General features: G+C 42.7%; 1 protein-coding gene across 2 annotated transcripts; it reads left to right on the forward strand.

Moving 5' to 3' along the window:
* The first annotated feature begins 14,187 nt into the window (after positions 1–14,187).
* Positions 14,188–19,584, forward strand: LOC144324759 (ciliary microtubule-associated protein 3-like). 2 transcript variants are annotated; one of them, XM_077916073.1, is made up of 6 exons: positions 14,188–14,312; positions 14,545–14,687; positions 15,301–15,399; positions 16,342–16,469; positions 18,261–18,378; positions 19,370–19,584. In XM_077916073.1, exons 1-6 carry the CDS (start codon positions 14,294–14,296, stop codon positions 19,436–19,438), a joined length of 576 nt encoding a protein of 191 aa, XP_077772199.1. In that variant the 5' UTR covers positions 14,188–14,293; the 3' UTR covers positions 19,439–19,584. The 2 variants fall into 2 exon arrangements, with proteins under 2 accessions (XP_077772199.1, XP_077772200.1); XM_077916074.1 differs by lacking the exon at positions 15,301–15,399.
* Positions 19,585–21,017: the final 1,433 nt, after the last annotated feature.

Here is a 21,017-nt window from a genome sequence, read left to right on the forward strand (position 1 = left end):
AGTGAAAGGGAATAAAGAGGAAAGGAGAAAAAATGAGTGGGAAATATCAGAAAGGGAGACAGAACATGGAAGACTCCTAACTCTGGGAAACGAAGGGGAGGAGGGCGGAGTGTTGGGGGTGACTGGATGGTGGGCACTGAGGTGGGCACTTGACGGGATGAGCACTGGGTATTATTCTGTATGTTGGCAAATTGAATACCAATACAAAATAAATTTATTATTAAAAAAATAATAAATAAAAGAGGAACTCTGTCAAAAAAAAAAAAGGCTTGTTTCGACCAACTTTTGCTTGGCCTCTCTATTCCATTTCACTACTGATCGGATTAAATCTGACACAAGTCTTATCTCATTTTGACTTTTGACAAGAGGAGGGAAGGCGGGCCACATTTTCTTCAGCCATGGTGGCGAAGGATGAGTGCAGACCTGTGCATATTCTTTCTCCTTGGGATGAGCAGAGGATATGGACTCAGCTCTTGCGGGTTGGGATCTAATCTCTCTGTGAACAATCGGGCAAAATATCAGGTGAGCAGAGGGCGAGTGCAGATGAGAAGAACATGGACAAGATTGGCTACAGATGCTGGAGTTTCCAGAGCAATGACTGCATCAGAGGCCTGTGAATGTCAAAGACTTCCCGGGACCTTGTTTATGGATGCGTTGGCGGGTAGGTCCTTTCAAATGGACAGTGCTCCCATCCGATCACTTTAGCATATTGTCTCCAGCTCCCGTGAGCAGTGTGGTCCTGCAGTTATAATATGGGCCTGATGGGGGATGAGATTGTGCCAGAGAAAGGGAGACAGCGTCAAGTCATTGAGCCTAAGGCATGTCTAAGACAGTGACTCTCTTCAGTAGATTGAGGCAGAAGGAGGACAGCTGGATTTCTGTTTTGTGGGTTGAGTATTCTGTGGCAATGTGGTGGGTGTAGGTGGCTGTTTTTTTTTTTTGTTGTTTGTTTGTTTGTTTGTTTTCTGGATGAGGTGAACGAACTCTTCCAGTGGAAGTATTTGCACAAGGGGTCTGGCGGGATGGGAGGGTGTGGGTCAGTCCATTCACCAAGAAAACAGGAGAATCAGGCTTTTTAAGAACTAGGCAATGGCAGGAGTTTAGCTTGGCTCATTGCAGCAAATGGCAACTCAGCAGAAACAACAAAACATTCCCAGTATGAATTGAGTTGCAGGAGCCAGCATGAGCCTGCCTCACCACCCTAGGGGGTACATACATATTGTCACACACACACACACACACACACACACATACTGCTGTTCCCAAATCCACTGGAGGACTCAGCCTTGGTGGGGGGATGGGGGGTGGCTGCCATCTGAAGGGTGGTTCAAGGTGATCCATTCCAATGGGCCTCATTCAGTCATTTCATTCAAATGCACAAGGCTTTCTGTTAATAGTCAGAGCCTGGGACTTCTCTCCATTGAATACATTGAATGGTTTTCTTCAACTCCCCCAACTCTCAGGCAGCAGCTTCCAAATTGCAGGGGAGGGGGTGGTGGGAGGGGCCGGGGGTGGGGAGTGGGAAAGGGAAGGGGAAAGCGGATGTCTGAGAACTCACCAAAATAGTACCCTCCTGATTTCCTAACCCAGGAAACCCCAATAAACCCTTTGGGATCCTGGATGTGGAGGATGCCATCTCACTCTAATGCCATCTAGGGGTGGGGGTGCATCTGGGAGAGCGTGGCATGGTGTGGCCTGCTCAGTCTGAGGGGGACTTAAACACCTGAAGGTGGTGTCTTAGAGTCCAGAGGCCAAACACAGGCACAGAGGGATAAGGGCAAAGGACTAAGGGAGGCCTGGCAAGGGACAGTTCTGACTCATCCACCCTGGGTGAGGACCCAGCAAGCACACTCTTTCCTCTAAAGCGACGGGCCAACAGTTTCCTGGTTCTCCATCGACCTGTCCTCCCTCTCGCACCCACTTCCCAAGGGAAATCCTTAGTCTCATTCGACATAGTCAGTGGCTGTTTCACAAGCCAGCCACCTTCTGACTACTAAAAGGAGGAAGGAAGATGGACAAACATGAACCAGCCCCACAGATGTCACCTCTGCATGGAGGGGTGAGGGGTGGGAAGGCCTCACCAGACAAATGGTGACTCTGAACCATGATCCCAGGGTTCTTGAAAAAATGAAATGGAAGGAGCACCTGGCCAATTCAATCAGAAGAGCACTCAACTCTTGATCTCAGGCAGGGTCGTGAGTTCAAGCCCTACATTGGGTCTAGAGATAATGAAATGTGGAGGCCGAGAAAAAGGGTTAATTTTCTCTGAACCCTAAACCTTAAGTTCAGGGTTAGCACAAGTACAGCCATCTCAGGCCCCTGTGAATGAGAGCTGAACTTTACCTTACTTCAGTTACAGGAAAAAACCACTTAAGACCCTTGAAAGCCCCATATCAGAATGAGAATAGAGCTTAAGAAATTCCTCCACCTCATCTGGAAATCCCCTAGACCAGCCCATAAAAACCCAGCTGAAACCCACCTAGGGGTCCAAGTCCCCAGTATACTTGGACCCAAGCTGAAGCTTGCTAATAAACTCGTGTACTTGCACCGATGTCGGCTCCTTGGTGGTTTCTCGGATTCACATCTTGGACACAACAGAAAAATGAATGAACGAACTTTAAAAAAGTTAGGTATGTATGGGGCACCTGGGTGGCTCAGTGGTTGAGCATCTGCCTTAGGCTGGGGTGGAGGGCTGTCATCCCAGGGTCGGGTTCCCTGCGGGGAGCCTGCTTCTCCCTCTGCCGGTGTCTCTGCTTCTCTGTGTCTCTCATGAATAAATAAATTTTTAAAAATTAAAATTAAACTTAAAAATGGAATGAAAAAAAATGGAATGGAAAGATAACCTAGTGAGGAGGGTGGGAACGTACCTAATACTGCTGAACTCTAGGCTTAGAAATGGCTAAAATGCTCCATTGCAGGTGATGTCTATTTTTAATCACAACTTAAAAACAAAACAACAAGACCCCCTGTCCTTGGCTCAGAATAAGGGAGTTCCTGGGTCAGGTTGGAGGGGGTCCTGTCGTCCGCAGTGTGGAAGACCAGGGTTCAGCAATCTGGAATATTTTCTTCCTCTCCAGGGAGACAGACGTGGTCACTGACGTCATCCCTGTAAAGGCAACTCAAGAAGGAACTTCAGCATTTCAAAGCACCTTTTAGGGGCACCTGGGAGGCTTGGTTTGGTTAAACATCTGACTCTTGGTTTCATCTGCCAGGAGGTGGCACTCTTGACTCATCTTGTCAGCCTGTGGGGAACTCTGGAAGGAAGGTACCAGGCCCACAGTCTCCAAGGGGCTTGATTGGCTCCAGAAAGTGGATCTGAGTTTCTCCAAGCTGTCTGATCCTTCTGAGTCTATGCATGTGCCTAAGGATCAGATTCCAGGGGAACCTGGCCTGCTCTGTCAGTAGAGAGCACAACTCTTGACCTCAAGGTTGTGAGTTCAAGCCCTATGTTGGGAATAGAGATTACTTTGAAACATAAAACCAGGGAGGAGGGGCTAGGGAGGAAGAAAAAGAAAAACAGATGCCATTCTAGTCAAGGCCTTGGTAATACAACCAATCCTTCCAATGGTGTCTGATTACAATGAGAACAGATTGCCAGGGAATTTCCGCAGATGATTTCCAATTGCCATAAAAGAAAGAATACTCACTGAGAGTTTCTGAACTCTGGAGGGTTACAAGTAGGGAGAAAATATAAATATTTTAATTTCTTGACAAAACAACATTTTCCTAAAATTTCTGTAAGTCATAGATATCTCTAGAGACAAAGTTGCCTTCAATCTGGAAGAGCAAACATGAGGGGAGTCAACAATGTTTTGAATGAGAGGCATTAAAAACGGTCATCATTGTCCTTCACTCATTCAGTTCCATGTTGTTTCTTTTTGTTATGTTTAAATGCAGCTTGTACATTAATTCTAGCAATTCATACTGTAGTTTCATGATCTCAGGGTGACCAGAGACCGGTATTTGTCAAAAGTCCTCTTTGTGAATCTCTGGAAGCTGGACCATATTTTTGCAAGAGCATCAGAACGACACCTGTAAATGACAGGGTGGTCAACAACGGACATGGTTAAAGACCCAATGAGAATTCATTAGAATGCAGTCGAGTAGAAAATTTGATTATTTTTTGTGACACACAGCATTTTAACAATTTGAATGTCGAGTGATGGCACTGTACCAGGACATGTTGCAATTTTAGGAATTTCTTTTTGTTTTTAGAACACGGACAGCATTCATACACCCAATATAATCTGAGAGGGCTTATTATTATTTGGTTGACAATGCTTCTCATGTGACTTACATAGCAGGTAAACTACATATATTAGTCAAGAGACACTATTTAGGGTTTGACTTTCTTGGAATCTATTGAAAATCAATGAACTAATGAATGAACCAGCAAACAGCCAGCCTGCCAGCCCACCAACCAACCAACCAGCATCTCAGAAGGTTTCAAGGCACGTGCCTACAAAAGATCACGGATCATTACAATACTGAAAACTTCAGTATCTGCTTCACTGAGCAGAATCAGTGCTAAATCAGATCAGATCAGATCAGATCACTGAATTTCCCTAGGAGATTCTCCAGGAGGCTATAGAGTTGTCACCAAAATGTAGCTCCTTTACTATTGAGAACTTTTCACTCTCTTACATAAGTAAAGACTGGATAAAAATGAGTATAAAAACCTTGCTGTTCTAGGCAGGAAAAGAAATAAAAACATTGTTTTTTCTTCTGTTCGCATTCTCTCCTCAAGAGTAGACTCCCAATGCAAGAAAACCTTGGCATTTTAGCAGAGAGAAGAGCCAAATCTGAATGTTATCCAGTGTACTTGTAAAACTCAGTTCTCCCAATCTCAGTCCGTCCTGACCCTAACCCTAACCCGAACCCTAAACCCTAACCCTAACTCTAACCCTAACCTTAATCCTAACCCTATCCCATAATCCTAACACTAATCACTAACCCTAATCCTAACCCTAACCCTAACCATATAGTAATATAATGCCATAATTGTAAAGAAGAAAAATAATATGCATCTCAATATATAAATGCTCAGATGTGATTACTTTGTAAGTCAGTGAAGTAGTCAGGCTCTGCACCATATCATAAATAATGAATAAGCCTAGAATTAAGAAAGAAGGTTAAATGTCATCTCATACAAGCAGTTTAGAAAATAAAAATGCAGATTTACTTATAAGTGGACACCATAACAAAAACTAGTATTAGGAAAATTAATACCACTCCATGCTTACGGGTTCCTGATTACAGAAAGAGGTGCATTGCTTTATTTAAAGTAAGGATGATACTCAACAAATTACAAACCAGTGAAAAAGGAAAAGGAGTATGACTAAATAATCTTTTAAAAGAAGTAAATAATGTTAATGTGCTTTCTCTAGGATTGCCAGATGTTAAAAATAAACTATTTTATTGGTCTATCATGTATACCAAAAAAAGGCCCAAATCATAACTGAACAGATTGATACAACATGCAAAGTGAACTCTTCATAAGCAGTACCCAGTACAAGAAATGGATCACCATTACCACTCTCAAAGCCCTCTCATGTTCCCTCTCTTTTACTACTTTCACCCTCCTTATTTTTTTTTTTTTAAGATTTTATTTATTTATTCATGAGAGAAAGAGGCAGAGACACAGGCAGAGGAAGAAGCAGGCTCCATGCAGGGAGCCTGATGTGGGATCGATTCTGGGACTCCAGGATCATGCCCTGGGCCGAAGGCAGATGCTCAACCACTGAGCCACCCAGGCATCCCTCTACTTTCACCCTCCTTAAAAGGTACAGCCATTCTAACTTCTAACACAAATTAGTCTTGCCTATTTTGGGGTTTATGTAAATGTACTCATACAGTATGTAAATGTTTGAGGCTAAATTATTTCATTCAAAACTGTGAGCTTAGGCTATATTATATGCACAGGGTTTTGTTCCTATTCATTGCTATATAGTATTCCTTCATCTGAGTATTGCACAACTTATTTTTCCATTCTATTATCCTTTAAAATTTTTTTTATTCCGTTCAATTGCCAACATATAGCATAACACCCAGTGCTCATTCTGCCAAGTGCCCCCCTCAGTGCCCATCACCCAGTCACCCGAACCCCGTACCCACCTCCCCTTCCACCACCCCTTGTTCATTACCCAGAGTTAGGTGTCTCTCATGTTTTGTCACCCTCACTGATATTTTCACTCATTTTCTCTCCTTTCCCTTTATTCCTTTTCACTAATTTTTATATTCCCCAAATGAATGAGACCATATAATGTTTGTCCTTTTCCAATTTACTTATTTCACTCCGCATAATACCCTCCAGTTCCATCCATGTTGAAGCAAATGGTGGGTATTTGTCGTTTCTAATGCCTGAGTAATATTCCATTGTATACAGAAACCACATCTTCTTTATCCATTCATCTTTCGATGGACACCGAGGCTCCTTCCACAGTTTGGCTATTGTGGACATTGCTGCTATAAGCTTTGGGGTGCAGGTGTCCTGGCATTTGACTGCATCTGTATCTTTGTGGTAAATCCCCAGCAGTGCAACTGCTGGGTCGTAGGGCAGATCTATTTTTAACTCTTTGAGGAACCTCCACACAGTTTTCCAGAGTGGCTGCACCAGTTCACATTCCCACTAACAGTGCAGGAGGGTTCCCCTTTCTCCACGTCCTCCCAACATTTGTTTCCTGTCTTGTTAATTTTCCCCGTTCTCACTGGTGTGAGGTGGTATCTCATTGTGGTTTGGATTTGTATTTCCCTGATGGCAAGTGATGCAGAGCATTTTCTCATGTGCGTGTTGGCCATGTCTATGTCGTCCTCTGTGAGATTTCTCTTCATGTCTTTTGCCCATTTCATGATTGGATTGTTTGTTTCTTTGCTGTTAAGTTTAATAAGTTCTTTATAGATCTTGGAAACTAGCCCTGTATCTGATACGTCATTTGCAAATATCTTCTCTGTAGGTTGTCTTCTGGTTTTGTTGACTGTTTCTTTTGCTGTGCAGAAGCTTCTTATCTTGATGAAGTCCCAGTAATTCATTTTGCTTTTGTTTCTCTTGTCTTCATGGATGAATTTTGCAAGAAGTTGCTGTGGCCAAATTCAAAAAGGGTGTTGCCTGTGTTCTCCTCTAGGATTTTGACGGAATCTTGTCTCACGTTTAGATCATTCATCCATTTTGAGTTTATCTTTGTGTCTGGTGTAAGAGAATGGTCTAGTTTTATTCTTCTGCATGTGGATGCCCAATTTTCCCAGCACCATTTATTGAAGAGACTGTCTGTTTTCCAGTGGATAGTCTTTCCTGCTTTGTCGAATATTAGTTGACCATAAAGTTGAGGGTCCACTTCTGGATTCTCTATTCTGTTCCATTCTCTATTCTGTTCTGTTTCTGTGCCAGTACCACACTGTCTTGATGACCACAGCTTTGTAGTACAACCTGAAATCTGGCATTGTGATGCCCCCAGCTATGGTTTTCCTTTTAATATTCCCCTGGCTATTCGAGGTCTTTTCTGATTCCACACAACCCTTCAGATGATTTGCTCCAACTCTCTGAAGAAAGTCCATGGTATTTTGATAGGGATTGCATTAAATGTGTAAATTGTCCTGGGTAACATTGACATTTTCACAATATTAATTCTTCCAATCCATGAGCATGGAATATTTTTCCATCTCTTTGTGTCTTCTTCAATTTCTTTCAGAAATTCTTTTAGTTTTTAGGGTATAAATCCTTTACCTCTTTGGCTAGGTTTTTTCCTAGGTGTCTTATGCTTTTGGGTGCAATTGTAAGTGGGATTGACTCTCTTTCTTCAGTCTCATTGTTAGTGTCTAGAAATGCCACTGACTTCTGGGCATTGATTTTGTATCCTGCCACACTGCCGAATTGCTGTATGAGTTCTAGAAATCTTGGGGTGGAGTCTTTTGGGTTTTCTATGTACAGTATCATGTCATCTGTGAAGAGGGAGAGTTTGACTTCTTCTTTGCGAATTTAAATGCCTTTTATTTCTTTTTTTTTAAAGATTTATTTATTTATTTATTTATTTATTTATTTATTTATTTTAGACATAGAGAGAGAGAGAGAGAGGCAGAGACACAGGCAGAGGGAGAAGCAGGCTCCATGCCGGGAGCCTGACGATCCTGGGACTCCAGGATCGCGCCCTGGGCCAAAGGCAGGCACCAAATGCTGAGCCACCCAGGGATCCCCTGCCTTTTATTACTTTTTGTTGCCTGATTGCTGAGGCTAGGACTTCTAGTACTATGTTGAACACCAGTGGTGAGAGTGGACATCCCTGTCTTGTTCCTGATCTTTCCATTCTACCATTTTTTTTTTAAAGATTTTATTTATTTATTCATGAGGGACACAGAGAGAAGGAGAGGCAGAGAGACACAGGCAGAGGGAGAAGCAGGCTCCATGCAGGGAGCCCGATGTGGGACTCGATCCCGGGTCTCCAGGATCAGGCCCTGGGCTGAAGGCGGCGCTAAACCGCTGAGCCACCCGGGCTGCCCTCCATTCTACCATTAATGGACATTTGATTGTTCCAGTTTGGGACAGTTATGTATCGTGTTGCTGTTAAAGTTCTTTTTTTTTTTTTTTAAGATTTTATTTATTTATTCATGAGAGACAGAGAGAGAGAGAGGCAGATACACAGGCAGAGGGAGAAGCAGGATCCATGCAGGGAGCCTGACGTGGGACTCCATCCCAGGTCTCCAGGATCATGCCCTAGGCTGAAGCTGGCGCTAAACTGTTGGGTCACCGGGGCTGTCCTGGTAATGTTCTTATACATGCCTTTAGGTGTACAGTTGTATGCATTCCTCAAGTAAGTACCAAGGAGCAGGAAGTATTAGGTCATAGGGATGTCTTTTCACACTAAAAGTATATTCAGCTGTTTAACATCCTAGTAGCATAAGTGCTGTCTGTTTCGTAATTTTAGCCATCTTTTGGGTGTTTCATTATGGTTTAAATTTGTAACTCCTTTATGACTACTTAAGTTGAACACTTTTTATATGTTCACGGTTATTTGGATGTTCTTCTTTCTGAGTTCCCATTCAAGTATTTTATCTATGTTTTTATTAAGTTGGTTTTTTCTTATTGATCTGAAATAGTTGCTTTATATGTCCTAGATCAGCACTGTCCAGTGGCAATATAATGTGAGCAATGTGTTTAAGTTTAAATTTCTTTTTTTTTAAGATTTTATGTATTTATTCATGAGAGACACACACAGAGAGAGGCAGAGACACAGGAAGGGGAAAGAGCAGGCTCCATGCAGGGAGCCCTATGTGGGACTCCATCCTGGGTCTCCAGGATCACACCCGGGGCTGATGGTGGCGCTAAACCACTAAACCACTGGGGCTACCCTAAGTTTACATTTCTAAAAGCCACATTAAAAAAATAAAAAGAAAGTGAAGTTAATTTTACTTCTTTTTTTATTTTACCCAATAAATCCAAATATTATTTCAACATGTAACCAATATAAAATTTATTAATTCAATATTTTGTACTTTTTTTCAAATACATGCAGGAGGCTCGATGTGGGACTTGGTCCTAGGACTCCAGGATCAGACCCTGAGCTGATGCTTAACCACTGAGCCACCCAGGTGTCCCATACTTTTCTCATTCTAAGTCCTTAAATTTTGATGTGTATTTTATACTTACACGAATCTCAATTTAAATATGGGTAGTGGACACTATAGGTCTTGATGCTTTTGTGCTTATGTCTCCCTCCACATCTTGGCTTACTTTCTCACTTTTCTAATGGTATCTATTTTTTAAATTATTATTTTGAAACATTTTCAAACCTAGAAAAGTTGCAAAGACAGTACAAAGATTCTCTTACCTATTTGCCCCAATTCTTCAATTGTTAAATGTTACTTCCCTCCCTCTCTCCCTCCCTTCCCCCCTACATATATACGTATATATGTATATATACATATATACATATACATATATATATATATATATATATACACACACACAACCAGTTGACCTTTGAACACATGAGGTTAAGAGTGCTCACCCCCTGTGTAGTCAAAATTCCACCTGTAACTTTTATTCCCTCAATACTTAACTAATAGCTAACTCTTGTTCAGAAGCCCTACAAATAACATAAAGAGCTGATTAACATGTATTTTGTATGTTATATGCATTATACAATGTATTCTTATCATAAGGTAAGCTAGAAAAAATAAAATCTTATTAAGAAAATCATAAGGAAAATACATTTACAGTGCTGTACTCTAAAAAGATCTGCATATAAGTGAAACTTTTCATTGTCTCTCATCTCTCATACTTTTTTCCCTGCATTTTCTGTCCTTTTGCATCTCCAAGCTTCAAGTCTGAATATTTTTTTCTGATTCAATTCCTAATTCTTTTTTTCAGCTTTTATAATCTGCTGTTAAACTCATGCCTTGAGTTATTTAAGAGATAGTGTTAGTTGTGTAATTTTTATTTGATTCCTTTTTATTGCTTCTAAAGGTCTCCAACTTATCATTTAATTTCTTGAATTACCAGCTTTAGCTCCTTTGTTAAATTGATTTATTACTTAATTCAATAAAGTTTTAAATAAGACAAAAATCTATTTAAAACATTATATCAAAAATCAAATCTATTTAGCCAGATCAATTAGATCACTGCAGCAGAGCAGGTGGTTTCCCAGAATAATAATTCTTCTTTATACTTATAAAAAATATTTTATTTATTTATTTGAGAGAGAGAGAGAGAGCATGAGAGAGCACAAGTGGGGGATGGAGTGGGGGAGGGCAGAGGGAGAGGGACAAACAGGCTCCCTGCTGAACAGAGAGCCCGATGTGGGGCTCCATCCCAGGAATCTGGGATCATGGCCTGAGCCAAAGGCAGACAGGTGACCCCAGAAAAATAATCCTTATAATAGCCTCATACATAGACAACTAAGGAAAGCTGATAAACTATCTCATAAAGCTAAAACAGTCTCCATAAACATCAGGCATCCTCGATGCTATATGTTGAGAAATGTACATGATAGGAACTGCAAAATTCTTAAAGTCTTCATCAAAAGTGGCCCCAAGATAAACCTTTGTCTAAACATTCTTTGGTTCTAGACAATCACCTGCATAGGTTTCTTTGTGTGGGATCATCATTCAAACATTGAATCCTTGATTATCCTTAGAGCTGCCTGACCTTCTACCTTATCTTCTCAGGTTTATCATTACACAATTGGTTATACAGGAGATACATAAAGCATATAGACAGTCCATCTTTGACTGTACAATGTTTGGATTGGCTTTAAGGAAAAGTTGATAAATTTGCACCATTCAGGATATTAGGTGGACTCATTTGTGTGTTACATTAGTAACATGAACAAGAAGACTTATGGGGAAAATTTCTCTTTCTTGAGTACAGTAGGATCTTTGCTGATCCTGTCTTTAGGATCTAATAACTTTTTTTTCTTTTAGCCTCTTACCTTGATGGTCCTTACTTTCTCTCGCTTTGCGTGTTTACTCTGAAGTCTGGAGGCTTCCTCCAAAATCTAAGCCACGTACAGTTACTTTAGAGCCCATGTTTGAAAATTCCAATCTCTGGATTTCCTTTAGGTTTATTTCTACTCTTTTTTTTTTTTATACGAATGGCTGTTTTATATTGAATGCCAAACATTTTGCATGAAAAATTATAAAAATTAGTTAATGCTTTGGATAATGTAATATCCAGAGATAATTTACTTTTTTCCCCCCTGGTATGCAGTAAGGGTAGAAGCAGATCACCTTAATGCTGCTGGAGACTATGTAGGTACAAAGGTGGATTTCAGGGTTTTTAGAGAGCTGGTCTATTTTTTATTTACTCTTATTCCTAGAGTTTATCCCTTTAGGGTCCCAACTAAAAGCCCAAGTGTTTTCCAGGCTCCCATCCTCCATAGCCAACTTAATTTTTGGTTCTCAGCTTTCAGAAACATACATGTCCAAATTTCCACTTAAATCCTCTGCTTCTCAGCCACCTGTTGATTAACAGATGTTCAAAGAGAACAGCAGCGCCAACTGTGGCTCACCATTTTAGGCTTCCCCTCTCTCTGCAATCTTGGCCCTGAATAGTCTTTCATGGAATATCTCTGATGTCTCCAAAAACATATATTTTATTTTGCCCAGCTTTTCTTTTCTTTTTTTTTAAAAGACTATTTGTTCATAAGAGACACAGAATGAGAGAGAAGGCTCCTCGCAGGTGGCCTGATGCGGGACTCGATCCTGGATGAGTTTTACAACTTAATAGTTGTAATAGTTTTACAACTATTAAGCACTTTGGATTACGCCCTGAGCTGAAGGCAGGCGCCCAACCACTGAGCCACCCAGGCATCCCCTTGCCCAGCTTTTCTACCTCTTCGCAGCTGGAGGACTAGTCGGAAGCAATCCAGTCTACTAATGAGGAAATTAGGTGCCATAATATCAAAGTACTTTGCAAAATATGTTTCATGTCACTAGTAATGGAAACACTACTTTCAAAACACACCTGTGGGTACCTAAAAATATTAATATTACCTGAAATATTAATGAAAGTGAAAATTACCAAATCAATACCAATATTTTTATATTTATCATCAGTTTTACTGCAATTATATTTTGAGTAGACAGAAGGCTTAGAGCAAATTATTCAATAATTTTGAGACTGTTTCATTTGGGGAATATAAAAATTAGTGAAAGGGAATAAAGGGGAAAGGAGAAAAAATGAGTGGGAAATATCAGAAAGGGAGAGAGAACATGAGAGACTCTTAACTCTGGGAAACGATCTAGGGGTGGTGGAAGGGGAGGTGGGTGGGGGGTGGGGGTGACTGGGTGACAGGCACTGAGGGGGGCACTTGATGGGATGAGCACTGGGTGTTATTCTATATGTTGGCAAATTGAACACCAATAAAAAATAAATTTACTTAAAAAATGATTTTGAGACTGTGTCTTTATTCCATTTATAAGCTTTGTTTCTCACACAACCTTGTCCTATTTTACTGGGTTTTACACATTATTTTTTGTAAAAAAATTTTTTTCTCAGTGTTATATATAAGTCAGGTACAACCAATTATTTCTGTACAAAAAAAAATATTTCTGTACAGTCCAGCAGGGCATCTGAATGTTATGCAGGACATGTGACAATGCACCATGTGAAGGGGCAATGCACTGCAGGGTGTCCAGCCTCCCTGGCCCCATGACCAGGAGCATCTCCTCAGTAATTTTTCACAAGCAAAATGCTTCCTTGAGTTTCCAAAATATCCTGTTGGACTCAGCATCACCTTTTTTTTTTTTTTTTTCAAACCCTACATTAAATGTATGAAATTACCCTACAGACAGTTCTAGACCAGGGTGTATGTGGATCCCAGAGTCATCCTCAGAGGCCAAAGGGTAGCATGAACCAGTCACACTGTATGTTTGCTGCCTCCCACATCTGATAACTCCTAAAGCTATCCAAAATTCAAAAGAGAACAGGTTGGTGTTAATATGCAGGACATTTGATGGGATGAGCACGGGTGTCATACTATATGTCGACAAACTGAATTTAAATTAAAAAATGTAAAAAAAAAAAAATGCAGGGCAAAGGTAAAGAAAACACACACCGCGACATTTTTTCTTGGAGCTGGGACTGAATACCATCTTCATAGTAACCTCTTGCCATTGTCACCTGCCAAGTACCAGGGCCTGATTGCTTTCATCCTGTTCTCTTAATCCTGCCGTTACCCAATAAAGAGGAATTATTCTTCCCAATTTGGAGATGAGGAAACTGGGACTTAAACACTTAAGTGATGACCAAGGTTTTGCAACTATTAAGCACTTCCGCGATTCCTCTGCAGTCCCACTGCCGCTCTCAAGACTTCCAACCCTTTTAAAGCCTCGTGCGTGCTCCGCTTAGAGGTAGAAGGGGGCAACCTGCAGAAAAATGGGTCCAAGAGGGGCCTAATAGGGAACACTCTAGGCTATGCTCCATTTAGTCCCCATTCCCCGGTTGTAGGCGTGGCCCTGGCAGCCCATCCCACTCGCCAGCATCTTCCAGGTCCCGGACCCCGCAGTGCAGGTGTGGGGCATCCTAAATCCAGCGTCCCTCCCTCTTCAGCCCCGCACCTGGGTGGCCCGACTTCCAAAGCCCTTGTGCTCAGTCCCTTACCGCGCAGTGGCTGTGGCCGCGAGGCCAGGAAAGCCTGCATCTGCGCAGCCCCGCAGCCCCGCAGAGGTCTCCGGGCTCCCGGGCCCCGGGGGTGCGGGCCCGCTCCTGTGCGCAGGCGCGCCGAGCCCTGGCAGGCCGTTCCCGCGCCCCTGCGCTGCCCTAGCAACGCGGTCCACGAGTGCTGGCTCCGCGGGGCGCGCGATGTGCTTCGGCAAAGCGGGTGAGCCGGGCCGTGGTAAGCGACGGAGGGCGGCGGGCAGGGGCGGGGCGGGGCGGGAGGCTGACGGGGGTGGGGGGGGGGCGAAGGCCGTCCCTCCTCGAGGTTCGGTCGGGCTTTTGTTCTCCGTCGGGTCCCAGCGGTCCCGGCCTCCGCGCGGCCCACGCGCCCCCCAGCGCTCACTTGGACCAGGGCCTTTCCTTATGTGGAGCTTCTGCTCTTTCTTGGTCTTCAGAGTCGCTGGTTAACTACCCTTTTGGGACAAGTCAACCGAGGAAGCTCTTTCCTCATCACCACCCTCCAAGCTTGTTGGGAAACAAATTTCTCCCTCTTCGAGGAGCGCCCCACAGAGGGCCTGGCTGTTACATAGCAGAAGATGTGAGTACTCCCCTTTTCTTAGGTGGGTTTCAGTCCCCTGACTATCCAGGGATACCCAGGTTCCCTGGAAGAAAATCTCACAGGGTTTGTGACATGAGAAGGTGCCCTCGTCCTCTGCAGCCAGCTGTCAGGTCCAATGTCAGAAATTAAAGGACCCTTGCGCCCCACTTCCAGCATCCTCCAAACACGCCAACCTTTCTTCATACGCTCCCCACTCCATTCCCATTTTCAAAAGTCTCTGAATCAATGCCTCCCATTCGTCCAAATTTGGAATGTGGTGTACTGCTAGGTCAGTTTATGAAATAAGGTAATCACACTCAGGATGAGATTAAGGTAAATTCAGCTCAAGGGCTTACAGGACTGGATACACTGGAATGCACAGGAAGGTCATTTACTCTACCTGGCCAGCCACATTTCTCTGCAGACTGGTATGCCAGCCTTGCTTCTATCATTGCTTCTATGGTCTTCACTCGGAAGAGTCAAAACAGAAAGAGCAATTTTTGCAGAGGAAATTCAGATAAGAACATTTTGAGTCCACTCTGTTTTGATGACTGTAATATTCTCTGTATGTTTTCCTTCCTTTTTTTCTTTCTTTTTAATATACGACTTGAAGGTGCATGGATTGGCATACAACCTCTCTAAGATCCCGACCAGTAAAAAAGGATTTACTTTTGGTGCCAGAACAGCTGAGAGGTTTAAGACAATCAACAAGGTTAGAAACGGCTGAATGTGCTTAGATTTTAGTGTGAACCATGTTGTTGCATGCATTTGCAACAGGGAGTGAAGCTGGGAGAGCAGGATACCAGAAAATGTGCCCTGAAATTCAAGAAAAATATTTAGACAAAAGCTATGAAGAAGTCCATCTGGAAAGCTTAGGTGTTAGCATCCCAAATGTGTGTGAGAGTCCCTGGAGAGTGGAAAACAATTCTAGAAAGAAATGGTACCAAGACCCTGCTTCAGGGCTGACACAGCTGACACCAAGTATCAAAGCGTTGCTTACATGCATCCTATTATCTTGCCACTTAAAAAGCAAATTCCTACTTTTGAACTCCTTTTGTGTGATTGGATTTCAATTCTAAAAGTCTTCAGTATAGGGCAGCCCCGGTGGCTCAGCAGTTTAGTGCCGCCTTCACCCCAGGGTGTGATCCTGAAGACCTGGGATCAAGTCCCATGTCGCGGTCCCTGAATGGAGCCTGCTTCTCTCTCTGCCTGTGTCTCTGCTTCTCTCTCTCTCTCTGCGTGTGTCTCTCATGAATAAATATAAAATCTTAAAAAAAAAAAAAAAGTCTTCAGTTATAGGATCCTAATCCATGTTGGGGCATTTTTCTGAGTCTTGCACTCAAAGAGAGAGATACTGGCTTTAAAAACAATTTCTGAGTGGAATGGTGGGGACAGCAGGTCTAAAGTCACCTTGTTCCTTTACCTCCCGTAGATCTTTTTCTGCAACCTCAGCATGTGTGTCTTTGGCTAGCTGAACCCCACACTTATCTTGGTTTTCTTCCTACTGTAGCCTTATATCTATAGCCTGAGTAGTAAAACTATAGCTTACACATGAACAGAAAGAGGATAAGTCTGTTTTCTTTAGCTAATGCTATAAATATATATATATATATATTTTCACCCTCTAACATATTTATCTTTTTCTGAAAAACAGGACATGATGCTTTATCCAAGCATGTACCAGGCTGAAAATCCTCAGGAGCAAATACACAAACAAAATTTTGCTCCATTTAATGCTTTCTTGCCTCGATTTAGGACATCAAAGGATACTTCTAATCCTGGGTATGTCTCCCCTCTTCTGGAGGACTTCACCAAACAGCAATAGGAAAGAATGTACAAAGGAGGCACTCCATCCAAACCATGCCAGCTGAAGGAAACCACCCACCCATCTTAATTTTTTTTATTTTTTAAAAATATTTTATTTATTTATTCATGAGAGACACAGAGAGAGAGAGAGAGAGAGGCAGAGACACAGGCAGAGGGAGAAGCAGGGTCCATGCAGGGAGCCCTATGTGGGAGGATCACCCCATGGACTGAAGGCGGCGCTAAACCACTGAGCCACTCAGGCTGCCCCCACCCACTTTTAAAGAGCCAACCTCTGGGGATCCCTGGGTGGCGCAGCGGTTTGGCGCCTGCCTTTGGCCCAGGGCGCGATCCTGGAGACCCGGGATCGAATCCCACGTCGGGCTCCCGGTGCATGGAGCCTGCTTCTCCCTCTGCCTGTGTCTCTGCCTCTCTCTCTCTCTCTCTCTATCATAAATAAATAAAAATTAAAAAAAAAAAATAAAGAGCCAACCTCTGACCTTCCAGACCTCTGGCATTATAGAATTCTAAATCATAGTGGTTCATTCAATCAACAGTTATAAGTGCCAGGCACTTTCAAGGGAGGGATCCAGAGATTTTGCATAAACCCATCACACAAAGCTCCTCATTCCTTGGAACTTACACTCTTGAGTCCAGACAGATGAGAAGCAAATACACTTAAAAAAAATCATGTTAATAAGAATGGTTACCATATAATTAAGCAGTCAGACAGTGACACTTCTGAGAGTAAGCTTACTAATTACACCAAGACAGTAGCCATGAGCTAGGACTGTCACAGGCACACCAGGCAGGGTGGTGACAGTAAACGGGGCAGTGATGGAATGGGTGGTGCTACTTTGGCAAGGATGTCCAGAAAGGTCGTTAGGGGAAATGACACTGGATCTGAAGTCTGAATGACAAGACTGAGCCAGCCCTGTGAAGATCTGGGCCAGAGCTTCCCAGGTAGGAGGAGCTGCAAGTACAAAGGCTGTAACCTGGGGAGGAACTGGTAGGAGGAATAAGGAGGAGGCTGGTATGGCTAGAGTGTGGTGAGCAAGGAGAAACTGAAAAGAGAAGAAGAGAGCCAGGGCTGAGCACGTGGTCCCTATAGACCAAGTTCAGGAAGCCATTCAGCATGTGTGGAGCTGAGAGGCAAAGAGTGAAGGTCTTTGTTTTGCTCATGAGAAATTCAAGGATCAGTGACTGAGTGTAACTTTCTCAAGGTTGAATTAAGGAAGTGGAAGTATTGAACATTGGCCCCTGTGTCCATTCTAAGTGCAATATCCAACACAGCAAAGAGTCTACCCCAAAGACCAAGTGTTATGAACAAAGGCAATTATAAATGCCATGTCAATCAAAATGTAACTGGTTTTGCCTTCTTGTCCTGCAATTGCTGATTGAATTAATCATTACACTTTTACCCCCAGTTACAAAGTACAGCAGTACTTATTCATGACTGTGGTAGACTATTTCCTCACCCACCACTCCTGGGAATCCCAGCCAAGGATACTGAGCTGCAGAAATATTTTTCAAACTAGAGTTGATTTTAATCCTAACTGGGACATCAAGATTAGATATATTTAACACTCACACCTATTCAGAAATACATTAACAGGCAAGGGAATCCCACACTTGCCCCACATTAAAAAGCTAATTGGGATGTTGCCTATTTCTCAAGGAATTAGACCAAGTGCAAGTATAGCTGTGGTACTGATGGAGTTCATATATGGTCACTAAGTAACACGGGACGCTTTGTATTTTTATTTCTAGCCCTGGCACGTACAACCCAGAGATGAAACCATCCCCCAAAATCACCTGGCCAATGAAATTTGGATCTCCAGACTGGGCTCAGGTTCCATGTCTACAGAAAAGAACCCTAAAAGCTGAGGTATAAGACTGGAATTGTGTAGAACCCTCTCTCTGATACTTTCATATGTATCAGAGGTTTTTATCCAAGAGTAACTGAATGAGCTTCAGAAACTTTTGTTCCCCTGACAGGATATGCACAGTTTTGCATGAATATGCATATGAGTATCTTTTTCAACAGTTTTGTTACTTTTAAAGGTTGATACAACTGACAAAAGTCACATTTTCTTACCTAATCTTCAAGTAATCTTCTAGTGTAGAAACAGGAGAATTATATCTCGGTGATAGAGGAGGTAAATCAGGCTCTTATGGATTAAGTGACAAGTGCACATTGACAACTGGAATCTAGATCTTGTGATTCCTAAGCCAGTGCTCTTTTCATACACCACTAGAGTATTAGATCATCATGGGGCTATAGAACATTCTGGGAAGAACATGGATTCAGTGGACAGACTGCCTGGGTTCAAATACTAGTTCCCATATTAGTGGCTGTATGATCTCAGGCAACTTTTCTAAGCACCAGTTTTCTTTCCTTTAAAATAGGTATAATAATAGAATCAATTTGATAACACTGTAAAGATCGAGCTAATGTAGAAAAGCACTTAACAGAGTACCTATAACATAATAAATGCTCAATCCACGTGGGCTATCATAATTCCAGAGGTGCCATTTTTTAAGAGGAACCTTGGATTCATTCTACAACTATTTATGAAATGCCTAGAATAGCAACATCATCATGTTAGATGTATGAGTAACATTCAGGAATCAAACATACTCTTTGTTTTTGAGTAATTTGCCAACTATACTTAGAGATTTACCAAGTAGAAAACAATTCCTAGTGAGACAGCAGAGTAAGATGACGGAGTAGCTGTTGACAGAATCCTAAGACTAGGCTCCAGTGGGGTGGGCTTCAGCTGGGCCACAACAGTGGTGATGTGCAGTTCATTTTGCACAGCCAGAGGCAGACGGTTCTTGTTGGAATATTGACCTAGACAAAATTCTTTCCATTGCAGCTGTCCACTGACAAGGACTTCAGAAAGCACCGGAACCGTGTGGCCTACCTAAGCCTGTTTTACAATTGAGGAGCTGTGACTACCTTCACCTACTCCTGACCACAGCTGGTCTTCCGCTTGCACTGCTCTACTCTCTTGTCTGCCAGCATGGGGCTCGGGGAGGGGAAGGGGCTCGTAACTACTGTGTGACAACAGAAAGACTACTTCGGAGTGTTCTGTGTCCATGTGCTGGTTTGTCATTTACATACATGGGCCTGGAGAGTTCCTGCCCAGTGTTTAGTCAGGGTGGCTCCATTTTACTTAGATGCTCATGGGTCTTTGTCCTCATGCTAAATTCCCAGGTTCCAGTTTTATGTCTTCTACCACTAGCCCTGGGAACAGGGGCTGTTGGCCTCTAAGTAGCAAGGATTGGATGGCTTCCTTGGCTTATACTTGGGCTTCCTATACACAGAGGATACATACAGGCAGAGTAAAACATTTATATTTTAGAAACTCTTCCAGATTTTGGAGTTCCTGGCATGGAGTGGGCAGATCCGGATTTTGTTGCTTTTCCCAGGCTGATATTAAGCTCACTGAATCAAAAATTCTGCACTTCCAGGGAACTTGAGTAGCTCAGTTGGTTAAGTATCTGTTTTGAGCTCAAGTTGTGATTGCAGAATCCTGGGATTGAGCCCCATCAGGTTCCTTGCTCAGCAGGGAGCCTGCTTCTCCCTCTCCTTCTGCCACTCCCTGTGCTCATGCTCTCTTTCAAATAAAATTTTTAAAAATCCCCATCTCCCAATACCTCATCTATGTCATTTGTCAGTTATCTATATGATAACTGACATGTGTCCGACACAATGGCATGGACTGGGGATACAGCAGGAATTGAAATAATTTCATCTACTGGTCCGGAAGCTACAGAAGCAGTGCCCAGGTGTAGATGCATTCAGGGAATTCCTGACTTGCTGGAACACACTCTCTAGACCTTTGAAATGTTATTCTTGTTCCTTTAGCATTCTGGTATCATAGCGTGTGAAAAGAGCACAACAGTCTGAAAAAGTAGTGGCCTCATGGGGGTACATGCCAGGACAAGAGAGAAATGCATGGAAAAATCAAAACCAATCCTTAGCCTCTTTTTTTTTATTTTTTAAATTTAAATTCAAATTTCCAATATCTAATATAACACCCATCCCATCAAGTGCCCTTGGCCTCTTGAAGCTGGGGCTGGATCCATCCCTGCTCTCTGCTCCTTGCTGGAGAGCACCCCCATGGGTATAGAAAAGGGAAAAGGGCTAAGGTCTGTGTGACTTAACAGCTCAAAGCAGCATGCTCCATCATGGCTGCAGTCCAGCACAAATGCCTGGGCCCAGGACTCTCTACATAAGGTCTGGACCTAGAGAGGCTTCATTATCTCTGTGAAAGGGGAACAGCTGCAGAAGGCAGAGTACCAGAAATCCAGCCTAAAGCTTGCTTCCAGGTCTACATTTGTCCATTCCCAAGGTCCCCCCACTCAGCCTATTTTGTTGTCAGAGCCCCCACCTGCTGTGGCCAAGTTCAGAGAATTCATTACACAACAAATCTCAACAAGATAATATTCTTCTGAGGGTGTCTTTGATGGTGAATGGCACATAGAAGCAGGCCTCAATCAAAACTTCTACCAGGATGG

Source organism: Canis aureus, chromosome 12 (genome assembly GCF_053574225.1).
Source record: "Canis aureus isolate CA01 chromosome 12, VMU_Caureus_v.1.0, whole genome shotgun sequence".
Taxonomy (NCBI): domain Eukaryota; kingdom Metazoa; phylum Chordata; class Mammalia; order Carnivora; family Canidae; genus Canis; species Canis aureus.